Genomic DNA, 14,520 nt, shown 5'->3' on the forward strand with positions numbered 1-14,520 from the left:
CGTCACCCAAGCGGCCGGCCCAGGCAGCCACGTAGCTGCGATGTAGCGTCGCTTAGGCAGCCGGCCCAAGAGGCCTCGTAGCCACGGCGTACTGCTGCTCACGCAGCCGAACACTACCGGTCCAGGCAAACCCACAGCTGCAGTGCAGCTTCAACCAAGCAGCCAGCCCAGGGAGCGATGACACGTCGATCAATCCAGAAACTCTTCTACACCTGTTCTGGCGCTGCTCCCACACAAAAAGCTCTGGAAGGACGTATGTAAATTTATCATGGATTGTACTGACCCTGATTTTAATCTCTCTTTGGTTAATGTGTTGTTCGGCTTCAGTCATTATAAAAAGAATAAAGTCAAAGAATATTATATTATTAATTTGATCATTCTTTTGGCAAAATGTCATATTCATAAATGTAAATTTACTCACTCCAAACCAGATTAACTTCTATTACCCTCTCCAAAAACAAAAAAACTGTCAAAACAATGAATATATGCACCTTATTTAATTTGTTTTTGTAAAAACGTGTTCTTTCCCCTGGCTTTTCTCTTTCTTTCTTTTTTGTTTAAACTTTGTTGTTTAAATAATAAATGGTCAAAAGAACATAGCATAGCTAAAACCACTCGCAATTAACTGCATCATTTTGTGTCATTAATCAGAATTTATCACATTTGCCTCATTTGTTCAAATTTGAACCTAAATAAAGATTTTCCATTTTAAAAGCAGTGCATTTCGTTGTAGCTATATGAGTGGACAAAATAAGCATAAACAGATTTCAATTACATAATTTTTTCATTGTGTGAACCCTGTGTGAATCACATGACTTTCCAATTTTCACGAGTTTCCAATTTTCATCACTGACATCCAGCAACTGTCTGCATGTTCCAACCAATGAGTGTAAATATTGGATATATCACATATACAGTTAATGAATGTTTATATATCATGTATCACATATATACAACTTATCATTATATATTTCATATCACATAAACAGTTAATGAGTGTAAATATCATATATACAGTCAATGAGTGTATACATCATATATGTCATATATACAGTTAACTCCTCCGTGATTGTAGCCTCTTGCTCTCATTCATACAGCTTGTGGATTCTTGTTACAGTGGAGGCTGCTTTTGTTAGTTTGCTGCTCGTTGATTTATCTAGGTTCTCCCACAAGCACTGTCCAGCGTAGTCTGCTGAATTACTGGAATCACTTTTATCATCTGTGTGTTTTGCTTGTGAATGACACTTCAGAGTGGCTGTACCTTGGCAATAAATAACTTCACTATGGTTGTAGCAAGAAATAGCTTTTTGCAAAACAGCCATCAATGAATGTTGTCATTTAAAAGCTATAATTAAAATGAAACAATTTGAATGAAAGGGCTGCAGCCTGCACTACTACGGATGGATCAAACTCAGGCCACAGAGTTTCAAAAAGGGTCAAACTAGAAATATATAAATGTATATTTTAAATCTGACAGCTCTACCAAAAACAGCAGTAGCAGCATCTTAAAGTCGATTTCAGGTTACTTAACACGGTTTGAGGTGTGTGACGGTTGAGGTATGCACCATGCTAACTAGTGGGCATATACTTATTTTAATGTGAGTAATAACTTGTTAGTTGTATTAACCTCTTCAAACTTCAGACACTAAATCTGTCTTGGCTGACCAACCACATTTGGGGTGAGAGGGAAAACTGAAAATCTGCTGCTGTTTTGGTAGAAGCTCTCGTCTATTTGGCCTCTTAATCTCCCCTCGGGGGGATCCCCAGGGTTATCTTAAGGGGCGTTCCCTTACTTTACTAGCTCAAGTGAAGTTTATCAGATGGACAGAGTGGACAGAGTTAGCACAAGCATTGACTCACTGGGGTTCACTAGAAATCATTGCAATCTAACGCTTTACCTGCTTCTATCCTGAAAATAATTGTGGACAAAGCTGATTGGAAACCACAGCAGTAAACTGCGTTAAAATGCTCAACATTTCAAAACCATAACATCCCATTTGCTTTGCTTAAGGTTGCAAAGTACTCCATCTGTTATCCATGACTGCTGTTACAACTTCATCCTTTACTCTGCTAACTGGCTAGTTAGCATGCTAAAAGGTTAAACGGCTAACAACAATGAAAAGGAAGGCACTCCACCACAGGACTCCACCTTCTGAAACTACCGACGTCCGGACCTCGGTGTCCACACAGCTAGTTACAGCCATGATGGTGAGTAATTATATGATCTAATGTGCGGATTGAGTTTGGTGTAAGAGCGGCGGAGCAGCAGGTTTCCGAGCTGGAACTCCTACAGAAAAGTAGGACGGTACGTTTCTCTGAGCCAGCACTCAGCACGGCTTTAACTGTGCCAATTAATTACGCCTACTACGCATTTCAATCAATTTGTGGACGTCTGACAGATACATCTGGTGGATGCATCCACAAACAGAGCTTCAAAAAAGGAATACAGTCGTACTACATGAAAAAGAAGAAAGAAGAAATGCAAATTCATGGCCCAAGTCACAGAAAGTGAAAGGACAGGATGTAGGCAGCGCTGCTCTTGCAGATCTGCTTTTACAGATGGAGAGTTATCTCCTCTCGCTGCTGAATAATCAGCGATACGAATAAAGCCCAGAAGTCTTCAGAAGAGCGCCATTGGAGGCCCACATAAACGGAGAGTCTTGTCGGCTATAAATGCTGCACCTGCACACTGACGCCTACTCGGTTTCCCTCTGAAGAAAGTTGAACGGAAAATGAAAAACTGTCGGATTGGAACACTTTCAGGCTCTGAGAAAAGAACAGGTGCAAACTTTGTACCAGCAGAAGTGCTCCAAGTGGCCTGTACCCCCCCCCACACACACACACACACGCACACACACACACACACACACACACACACACACACACACACACACAGTTTTTATACAATGTCAGGACGTGAGGTACATACTTATATCAACCCTTCATTTATTTAACTTCCGGTCAAAACGGCCTTTAAGTACAAGGCATACATTATTCAGCATAAGGAAAAATAATAAAATAAAATGACAGGAAACATGCATTTAACAGAAAATTACACTGAAGACACACCTCCAAAGTTCAGTCTTAGAAGTTGGTTGATTTTCTGCAGTAATCAAACACATTCAGTGGTGTTGAGGTCTGGACTCTGGGGTGGTCAGTCCATTGTTCAGCTTCTTTGTTTGATGTGTCCGTCTCCTTTTCTCAGTGAGGTTCTTCTTGACAGCTACACATCCTTTCAGACCCACAGCGCTGAGTCGTCTTCTCACAGTGGAAGGATGGACAGAAACACCTGTGGATGTTTTCAGATCTGAAGCAGCTTGATTTTCTCCTCTCTCTCAGAGATGAAAGCTTTAAGTGCTGTTTATCTGATGGGGGCAGTTCTGGTGTCTAGCAGGTCTTCCAGGTGGTTGTTAGGAGCCACATTTTCTCTGGAGCTTGTAATAATTTTTTTAAACTTCAGTTTTGGAAACTCCTGTTTATTCTCTTATTTGTCTTTGTTCTCTTTCCATATGCAAGTGGATTATCTTATATCTAATCTCCTCAAATATCTCCTGAAAAATGAATAACTTGTGCTTAATGGCTGTTTTACACAGTGTTGTATATACATCTGTATATATTTAGAATTTTTATGTAAAAAAATATATATAATAATAATATGCCCAGCATGTATGTATGTGTGTATATATATATATATATATATATATAACTAGCTATATGTAATAATCCTATGCCCAAAAAGACATTTTTGTCCATAAAATGCACACCAAAACACACATGTACATGCTCACAACTCATAAGCAGCCACACAGGCTGCATTTAAGAGCTCTATTTATCTTCTCTCTGTAATTCTCCACAGCTCCATTAGCATGTGGCCTAGCCTCTGTGGCTATGTTTCACCACACTGGGCATGCCGCTGACCCCAGATGCCCACCTGCGGTGAGGGGATTGATTCTGAACAGCGAGAACACACAAACACATACACTCAGGCGCCATTCAGCTCCATCAGAGGGCAAAACAGCACCAGCCTACTTCCCCACTGCGCTCATACAGAGCTACAGTAAAGGCCAAGAGCCACCCAGGGTGAACTGGAGGGGGGCAAAGGGAAAATATTTTAGCGTCATCGAGATAAATTTTGTTATTGTGCCAAACAACATGCTTTTATGAGCATATTTTTGGATAAAGCAGAATTACTCCCGGTTTAATTAAAGCCAATAACAAATATTAAAAATTTTTTCCAATATGTTAAATTCAAAGAGTAAATAGAAATTAAGCACTAAAATCTGCAGAAGAATGTCATATTTAAGATTGTTGCCTGTAGAGGATGTGTTAATTTGTTTCTGTAGTGTTATCGATGCAGTAAAATGAATAAAAGGCAGATATTTTAGTGCAGTAATCGAGCATCGCCTAAACATTCTGCTTCTCCAGAGCATCATCAAATTTCGATTTCAAATTTTGGTCAAATCTACACATCCATCCAGTGCTGATAATGGTTTTCAAGCAAATAAAGCCATGTGCAGAAGTAAGGACACCCCATGAAAAGTTTAGACTTCATCCAACATAAAGGTGATATAACTGAAAAAGTGATGCTTGACATCAACATCGTTATCATCCTGGATTCAACTGAAATGAACAGAAATGCACTTTTCTTATGTGGAAAAAGTAAAGACACCCCTACATATATCACCTATTCAAACTGAAATCAGGTGCTAATGATGGTTTGCTCTTTGTTATTGGAGTGTGTGGTATAATCGTGCCTACATGAAGAGAGCTCTCTGAGGCCTTCAGGAAGAAAGTTGTAGATGCTTCTGAGTCTGGAAAGGGGTTTAAAAAGATTTCCACAATACTGAAAATCAATCATTACGCTGTCCGGAAGATCATCTACAAGTGGAGAAGATTTAAATCCACTGCCAACATGTCCAGGCCAGACCTCCCAGCTAATTTAACTTGAGTGAAGACCGTTCATCACAGGATCTGCAGGTAGCTCTTGGTGTTGCAGTGCAGTGCATCTACCCTTATAAAAAGACCACACAAATTTGATCTACATGGGAGGAGGAACCCTTTGCTATCTAAAAAGATCATCAGAGAAGACGAAAATTTGCTAATGAATATCAAAGACAAGCACATTTAAGAACAACGTACTATGGACAGATGAGTCTTTTACTGTTGGGCTACAGTACCAGAAGCCACGTTTGGGGAAAACCAAATACAGCGATTTATCAGAAGAACCTCATACCAGCTGTAAAGCATGATGGTGGAGGTATTATGGTTTGGGGCTGTTTTGCTGGCCAACTTGCAATTATAGAATTGACTGTGAATTCTCTTTCATACCAGAGAGTGCTTGAGGAGAATGTGAGGCCATCTGTCAAAATGTTTCAGCTGAGGAAGTGGACCTTCCAACAGAAGATAATGATCCTAAACATACAGGTAAATCCACCAAACAATGGCTCAATAGGAAGAAATGACTGGTTGTGGAATGGCCCAGATCTGAATCTAAATTAAATTAAAGCACACAACACAGGTGACGTTATGAGCTGTCTGATAAACAAAATTATTAATAAATTAAAGAACTAAAGTTGCCTTAAGATGCTTCCTCTCTGATGAGCCTCGACCAAAAGAAGCAGTTCAATAGAGCTAATGTTAAAATGTAACATAAGAGTCCTGATAACACCAGTGACCAAAATCAATGAATTTTGAAAATAAAATACATATTTTGTAAATGTAGTGTAACGTTAATGACATAAAAACTAAACATGAATCTGTTTTATACAAATTCCTAAGTTAAAAATATTGTTTTATCTTAAAAATGGTTTCTCAAATGTTGAAAACTGGGTTTGTGACGAGCTGTTTTACAGATGCAGAGCGACTATGAAACAGGACAAAAAAAGAAAAATCAGAGAAATCATGAGGGAAAAGCGTTATTTAATCTGAGCTCAGCTGTGTAACTGTACATACCGACTTTTGGAGCTGTGCCTAATATTTCAAGCATCTTTTTAAGCCCTGTGACACGTTTTCTCATAGGAAATGCCTACATAAAGTTAAAGTACTTACTTTTGTGGCAGAAAGACTGACAACTCAGTTTTTTTTTTAAATGAATGATTGCAAAGTCAAATTTCCATTGTTTTTTTTTTTTTCTATTACATAACATTTATCTATGCATAATACTCACTGGATGTAGGCCTACTTGGCTGGCTGTATCCGCTGATACCAATCATTCTGACAGCGTCATGCATCCTTCATTTATTCAAAATCCTTTGGACCAAAGCGTCTTTAGAGTAATGAAAAACAATCAGATGGATCCAACAGTTACTGCTGATATTTATTACTATTACTGCGTTGTCACTGTGTTGAAGAAGGCCAGTCTGATGTAGTCAGAGTAACTGAGGTGCTTTGTGGTGAGCCACGCGTTTGCATATATCTAAAGTGTTGCAGCATCATTTGAAGCACGCTATCATTACGTAACAGCCGTCTGATAGCAACTGTGGTCCTAACCCCAAATTGAAATTTCCATTAAATTGCTGTTATGTAATAAATATGCTACATTATTTACTTTATATTTTAGAAAAATGCAGGAACTGTGGAATTGGACCGAGCAATTGCATCAGTGCTATCTCCACAGCACTGTCCCTCCAGCCAGTGACCAAAACAAAAGCACAGCACTAATTTGGGATCCGCAATAAAAACGGCAGCTAAAGAGCCAGAGGGGCCAGACGAGAGTATTACACAATCACCTGCACTGCACTGCACAGCCAGAGTCTGCTGAACTCTGTATGATTCATACAGCCACAATGTCTGCAAACATCTGTAAATATGAGCTGAAAATATAACAATTAACATAACATTAGCAGGGGAGTGCAAAAAGCCCACGAGCATCATTTTCATTATCGTTAATGAGTTAAAACAGGACTAGTCCACCCGCCTCTGCCTCCGTCTCTAAACAAAAGAGAGAATGCCTAAGAGGAAGCATCAGACCTCTTAAGAAACGCTCTGCTCTTTCAGAGAAAGAGCTAAATAAAAATAACCGGCTTGCTTTGTGGAGCCGAAGGAGAGGGAGATCAAACGGGAAAGAACAGCCGCTCTATTCCAATATTCCATTTCATGTTATTATCTTGACAGGACCAGAAAGTTCAGGCACAAAGGAGTCAAGGCTGCGCCTCATAAAGGCAATCTTGAACAGGTTAAAGCGATTATCTTGCAAGCTGACGATATTCCTGATCCCCGAGGCCTTCTCAAAGACAAACGTGTCATTCTGTTGTTATCAAAGGCTGTAAATCAGATAGCGTACGCCTGTTTGAAATCAGACACGATTAAAGAACACAACTTAATCAAGCTCACCAACACCAGCTTGGCCTGCGACTTGTCTATTCAGGAAAGAGCTCAGCGTCCCTCGGCCTTCTCCTTGGGCGACCACTGCCATCTTGTGTCCGAACCTGACCCCACACCTCGTCTTTTTCCTCATTAAGCTTTGAAAATCCTTCGAGGAACCAGCAATTCCAATCTGCACTGCCTTCAGAGAGAGAGGCCTAACGAATGCCTGCTGAAGAGAGACAGCGACATTCTGGAAACGTCTCTATGTCAGTGTGTTTGCATTACTCGGTCCCTCAGGGATATCCTCGCGATATTTACACAGGCTCACAATCAACACGCTATTTCGGCATCGACTGATAATCGTTGAAGTGCTTTTGCAATTATTGCACAGCTCTTGCGCTGCATGGATAGAGAGCGCACATTCAGATAAAGACAAGACAGACCAATTCCCGAACGTTTTGAATGAAAGCATGGTGGAAACTGTTGCTGCAAAAAACATCACATGCTGGGTTCAGACTAGGTCAGAGTCAGACAGCACAGCTGGATATTCCACCATAATAAATACGAGAGAGCTGCATCTCATCCTTCCGGAATATTGTAGAAATATGGTGCTTATTTTTTGAACTTCAGTTCATTCCAGCATTTCAATATAAAACACTAAAAATCCTTTTCTTCCAGACTTTAAAACAGAGCTGTAATATTTTTATATTTTGATTCTGTAAGTCTGTTTTCGCTTCTCAAAGGCTCTGTTCACACAGCAGGTAAAAGGCCCAAATCTGATCTTTTTCTTCATATGTGACTCATATCTCTGTGTGGCAGTGTTAACAGCAAAAAAACACACTGAATCTGACATTTTCAATTCCGATTTGAGACGATTTCATATGTGGTACTGAAATCCGATCCGTATACGATCTGCGGCAATGCGACTCAGTCTGAACAGCCAGATCGGAATTCATGCGACTTTTACATCAATCAAACTCGACATTTGTCATAATTTTCGTGCTGCTGAGACTCATAAACATTTTTCTCTACAAAATAAATGGAGGAGATTTATCCAAACTGCTCCATATTTGAAGAGATTTCAAAAGAAATGACCGAAACGTGGCCGTAGGCGAACGAGGCTGCAGCGTCAGAGAACAGTTAAAAGTCTGAAAGCAAAGTTTAAAGAATCCGAGGACACGAACCAAAGAAGTGACCGCGCCCTTTTTATGGCGAGCTCGAACACATTCTGGGTGACGAGCCCAGCTGTCAGTCAGTGAAGCTTCATGATGGCTTCTGTGATGCTGGCGAAGATGAAACTGAACCCTCCAGGAGTGACTGGCATCCGTTGGCAGTCGTGATTGTTCACCTCTGGATGAGCTGCATGACGCAACGTGAAGCAGCATTGTCGTTTTGCACATGCGGGTCAGTTCAGGAGCTGATCTGTTCAGACTGATGTCGCATTTAGGCCACATTTAAAATATATTGTGAACAGCCAAACAAAAAAATGAGATTTGGTAAGAAAATCAGATTTGGGCCACTTTTACCTGCTGTGTGAACGGAGCCTAAATCCATATAATTTCCAGTTTGTTTCCCCCTTTGTTTTTACCAGGATCTGACTAGGCTACATTCAAGTTGAAGAAATATAACAGACTGACCTTCATGCACTTCTTGCCCTTCTCAAAAAAACAAAGCTGCACATTTAAAGAAAAGCCACTACAAAATAAAAGCCTTTTAGTGGAAATGATGGGGGGTGTGGGAATAATTACTGGTAGGGATGCACGGATATGGAAGCTGTGGGCAAATAACAACGACTGGCCTTTTCATGTTCCACCCACAGATGTGTTCTTTTGTGGTCAGACGAGCTTCTGAAGGTTGGACGAGCATCAAAACGTTGGGTTTGCAGTTTAAACCTCGAGCTGGACTGTATTGAAATTACACTGCAAAAAAAGCTGTTAAATCTGCTTGATTTAAATGTGAACATTGGATTAATATGAATGAAAAATCTTACATTAACATAATTACATTGTTGAAGTACTTAATCTAACGTTTCATTCGAATCATGTAAATTTAACAGCTTTTCTTTCAGTTTAGGCTGGTTGGAATCGAATGTAGCGCTGTGCTAACATCAGCTCAGTTACACAACAAAGAGCACTACATCTGACCATCTGACCTTTCACACACTTACACACACTATATAAATATCATTTGAAGTCAATAATGCAATTTAAAGGCAGGTTATGTGATATAAACTGAGTTAGCGGTTCTCATTAGGTTAAATGGGATTTTTGCCAATGTTGTGTAAAGCTTGTCCAACCTGGCAACCGTTGCTATGAAAGAATACTTTTGTGGGCGGAGCATGGCCCACATCTTGTCAACATCTTATTATAGCTGACTCTGACACCAAAAAGCAATCATTTCACATTTTTACATTTTAAAACATTCTCATAAGACTCTGAAGATGCTAACAGTTAACGCTACCTGCTAATGCTATTCTTTAGGCTACACACTTGACAAAGATGACCTAAAAACGTAACCTAAACCTAAAATCACTCTAAAACCTGAACCTTAAACTCAACCTCAACCCAAAACTGGAACCTAATCCTAAACTTAACCCTAATCCTGGACCTAAACCTGAACCCAACCCTGGTCCCAATGATAATCCCAACCCTACACACTTAAAAAAGATAGTTCATCAAGGGTTCTTTAGTAAAGTAGGCGCTGCTATAGAAAACCATGAACACTCAAAGAACCCTTTTCATGATTAAAGGGCTCTTAAGACTGATGGAGAACATGTTTCACATGGTTCTATATAGAACCTTTTTGAAAAGGGTTCTATATAGCACCAAAAAGTGTTGTTCTATTGTTACGATGTGAAGCCTATAACAATAGAAGAACCATCTACAGCACATTCTCCATCAATCCGAAGAACCCTTTCACTATGCAAAGAACTTTTTAATCATGCAAAGGGTTTTTTGAGTGTTCATGGTTCTAGAACTCTTGTAGAACCATCTTTAAGTGTGTATACTGCAATGATATGCTTTCAAATGAATCAATAACTACATCAGTGGAACTTAAAGTGTTTAGCGCTTTTGCTCCTTGCTGCACCTCAGCTTAGTGTTTATTGCAAATTGCATTTCTGTTGCTGGAAATGAGGAAAAACTTCCACACCGCTGACATTTTCATTCTGCAGGAGCACAGCGTCAGAGCACGTGCCAGCAAAACTGATTATTTACATTATATAAAGGTTCTATAACAATTTAAGGGTTCTTTAATCACATTGTGGAGGTTCCTGAAACCTTTAAAAATGTTCTTCACACTCTCATCTGATTTATAAATATGTTTCTCTAAGAACCATCAAATGGAAGTTTTTTTTTTTTGGGGGGGGGGATAAATATGTTTCTTCTATGAAATCACCACAGATATATCGTACACCCCTAATTACTGGTTCTGACAGTGATGGTCAGCTGTGTTTGGAGCCCATTTGCACTGAGAAAAGAGCTGCATTGAATTTACATAAATGTTTTCATCACATTCACATAATTTCCACATAAATAAATGTTTTTCACTGAACGCTGGAGTCTGAACTCACTGTCTGAAGGCATCTGTGAGCTCTGAGCTGAGCTAATGAAGCCCTCTGCAGACCACTGTGCTGTATTACACCTGCAGACCACCACACTGTATTCAACTAAGCTATTCTATGAGGTAGTATAGTGTACATAGAGTAGTTGAGGCTGATTAACCAGTGACAACATCAACAAACGTGAGTAACAGTGATAATCGAATACTGAAGGCTGGATTTGCAGAGGACGGCAACAGATGCGCCAACAAATTTCAAATTCAAATGCAAATTTTAAAAAGCTAATTGCGTTTTTTTCAATTGCATTTCCCATCTGATTGGGCAGCACTGAAGACACAATTCAAATTCAAATGCAAAATGTGTGTTTGCATTTGCATTTCTGTGTATAATGAACAGGTCTGCTAAAAACTGACCACAAAAACAGTCACAATATAAAGCACCAGGGACCACAAACCCTACAGTCCATCTCTCTGCTATAATTATAGATTATTTTCACACACAGATGCAAACAGCTCAGCTGATGTTCAGTATAACTGTGTGCTCCCTTCACATCAAATAACATTATGTAATAGAGCATCACTGCGTGTAGCTGCAGTTGTAAACATGCCATTCATATTAATCACAACTCAAACAGAACCACTTTTGGTTTTACACCACAGGCCAAGACCCTGGAAGCAAACTGTGATTATTTAAGGTTTCAAAAGTATAAAAAACGTTATTAACCCCTTAAAATCTCAGGCTTGTTACATACTAAGGCTTATTACTCAGTTACTACAGGGACTTCAGAGCAAAATGGGCTGATTTATTTCTTAGGTTATAGAAGTGTGTAATAAAGCTCCGGGCCTGCTGGTGGCCCTGACCATTTAAGCTACGTTCACATTACAAGCCTCATTGATCAAATCAGATTTTTTGCTCAAATCCGATCTCTCTGACACGATGGTTCACACTCGTTTAGGTAAGTGACTCAAATCTGTCATTAATGTAAACGAACCGGCGTCCTGAAATGACCCGCATGAGCTCATCCTACTCAGTAATGTCACGTGAATGAATCACGTTCATCATCAGCACAAACTAACGAGCAGAACGAGCTTCGCTGAGAAGATAATTAACTCTGATCAGCTCTCAGCTTCATTATTAGAGTGAAACGAAGGAGAAAAAGGTGAGATGAGCTGCTTTTCCACCGTTTACAGGCTTTAACTTCTGTTCGGTGCTGCTGCCATGGTAACGCTGAACGATGGAGAACGTGCAGTGGAAAAAAAGCACATGAGTTCCGATCTGAGCATCACATTAAGGTCATATGGAACCAAATACGTATCTGATCTAGGACCACGTATGAAAGTGGCTCAGGTCGGATTTGAAAAGATCAGATTTGCATGTCTACACAGCTCTGAAAACATCAGATCTGAGTCAAATTAGGGCAAAAAATATCTGTGTATTTGTGCCACTTCAACATGGCTAATGTGAACATAGCCTTAAGGAATTAACTTAAATCAGGAGTGATGGCTCAGGGCATCGAGGAGAAATCTAGAACCAAACTTTATTCTTTAAACTAGCTCACATCAACTGCTTTTTCAAAAAATAAATTCTTGCTACTTTTTACTATATTTATGTTTATTTGCATCTATTCTAGTGACACATCCTCATCATTTGAAAACCAGTTGCCTTTTATGTTGTGTCAAAATTTCACGATGGATGGAAACAGAAAAGTAGAAAACAAATGTTCCAAAGAATAACTTATCCAATAACTTTCATTCAGGGTTATGTACGTTTTTTTTCCCTCTCCTCAAGTTACTGTCTTCAAGGATTCTTTAGTGAATGTATTGGTTCTATTTAAAACCGTGAGTTCTATACAGAACCATTTCAAGTTCCTTTGAACCTTTTTGAGGTAGCAGTTATGGGTTCATAAAGCTTAACAAGAAGGACATAACAGTGGACACCAAAAATGTAGTACTAAAGATTAATACACAAAAACCTTATTATAAAACGGTAAACTATAAAACACTCTTAAAAAAGATGGTTCTTCAAGGGTTCTTTATTAAAGGGAATGGCTCTGTTTAGAACCATGAGTACTACATAAAACCATTTCAAGCTTAAATGGTTCTTTGCATGGTGAAATGGTCCTCAGTTTGATGGAGAATATGCTGCAAATGGTTCTGTAGAACCATTTTGAAAATGGTCCTATGTAGCACCAAAGAGGGTTCTTCTACTGGTATAAGCTTGAGATTGTAAACAATAGCAGAACTCTTTTCGGTGCTATATAGAACGTATACAACACATTCTCCACCAATCTGAAGAAATATTTCATATTGCATTTATATATTTATATTGCAAAGAACCATTAAAGCATGAAACGGTTCCATCTACTTTGAGCAACAATATGGTGATTTTACAATCAATAACACACTTACTGCCAGGATAAATGGCCTTAAATAATGCGTTTCAGTGCCTTAGACTTTTGAGCAGCACCGAAATCTTATTTTTCTTTCACAAACATTGCACTTTGGCCCCTCAACACAAGTTTTGGTAAAATGGAGTGCTTTAAACAACTGCTTTCATCAGATGGTCTGCGAGGGTTAATTCTTTACACATTCCTAATGAGACACATCTGACTGAGCTGATGAACCTTCAGGAGCTTCTGAATGGAGGAATCAAATGGATCTGGTTAGAGCTGCAGTGAAACTCTGCAGGAGAATCAGCAGGAGCTCAGCTCATTAACAGTCAGCTAGCTGGACACTACAGCTGTAGACTTTTAGTCAAATTCTCTCTGTCTGATGTTAATTAATTAATCCCTGGCAACGAAAAGCAGGATATCACTGCTGTCGGAACAAAACCTCGTATCTCCAAAATGGTAACTTTACAGGAGAAGGAAAAAACATACTTGACTTTTAATGTAAGTCAATGGAACCAGACGTTTTTTTCCAAGTCATTTTGGGTCATTTCTTTGGGTCCATTCATCCTGAAATTTACAAACAATGTAAAGAACAACAGGCATTTTCAGATGATGTCAAAAACTGAAAAACTGAAAAAACTGAGATATGAGGTTTTGTTCCGACAGCAGTGATATGCAGCGTTTGTGTGTAAAAATCACATAAACAAGGAATGGTATTATTTGATGCCCTGTATTTAAATAAAAGGATCACTAAAATGAAAATAAAGCAAAGTTTGCCTTTTTAATGCAAAAGGTCATACAAAATAAAATAGAAAACAACTGATAATTCAAAAAAGGTCGGAACGGTTAATATGTTTTTTCGTTAGAGGGGCTCAATTAATATGTTAGTGTTAATAAACATCACTATTGTCATTTAATGTAAACTTTCCATGTTTCCATTTTAGTGTTGCTTCCAAACTTTTAGCCTGCAGTGAAGTTTCCAGGTTTTAAATCTACTGAGACGAAAATCAGGAAAAACCGTTATGAGGTTAGATAAAGCATCACGCACCCTCAGGTGGCTCTTCACGCAGGTAAGGTGGTAGTTCTTCACCGCTGGGGTCGGTTGGTGTTGGGGTGCCCTCCTCTATCACCTCCGCCTCTGTGCTGGGGCCCTGAGGAGTTACACACACATCGGTCAGTGTTTAACACTCACACCAAAACACAGGCTGTCAGGCTATATAACTAAACATCATTCCAAAAGTCAGTCTGGGAAAGAAAAACAGAAAAC

The 14,520-nt window shown here is 39.3% G+C and overlaps 1 protein-coding gene across 1 annotated transcript in view; it reads right to left on the reverse strand.

The window, feature by feature from the left end:
* zgc:101566 (uncharacterized protein LOC449823 homolog) overlaps positions 1-14,520 on the reverse strand; it is a 59,445-nt gene that overhangs the window by 42,079 nt on the left and 2,846 nt on the right. Inside the window, exon 2 of the mRNA XM_036568079.1 lies at positions 14,302-14,404. Within this exon, the coding sequence (XP_036423972.1) occupies positions 14,302-14,404 (103 nt within the window). The remainder of the gene's footprint in view (positions 1-14,301; positions 14,405-14,520) is intronic.

The sequence above is a fragment of the Colossoma macropomum genome, unplaced genomic scaffold (genome assembly GCF_904425465.1).
Source record: "Colossoma macropomum unplaced genomic scaffold, Colossoma_macropomum, whole genome shotgun sequence".
Classification (NCBI taxonomy): Eukaryota; Metazoa; Chordata; class Actinopteri; order Characiformes; family Serrasalmidae; genus Colossoma; species Colossoma macropomum.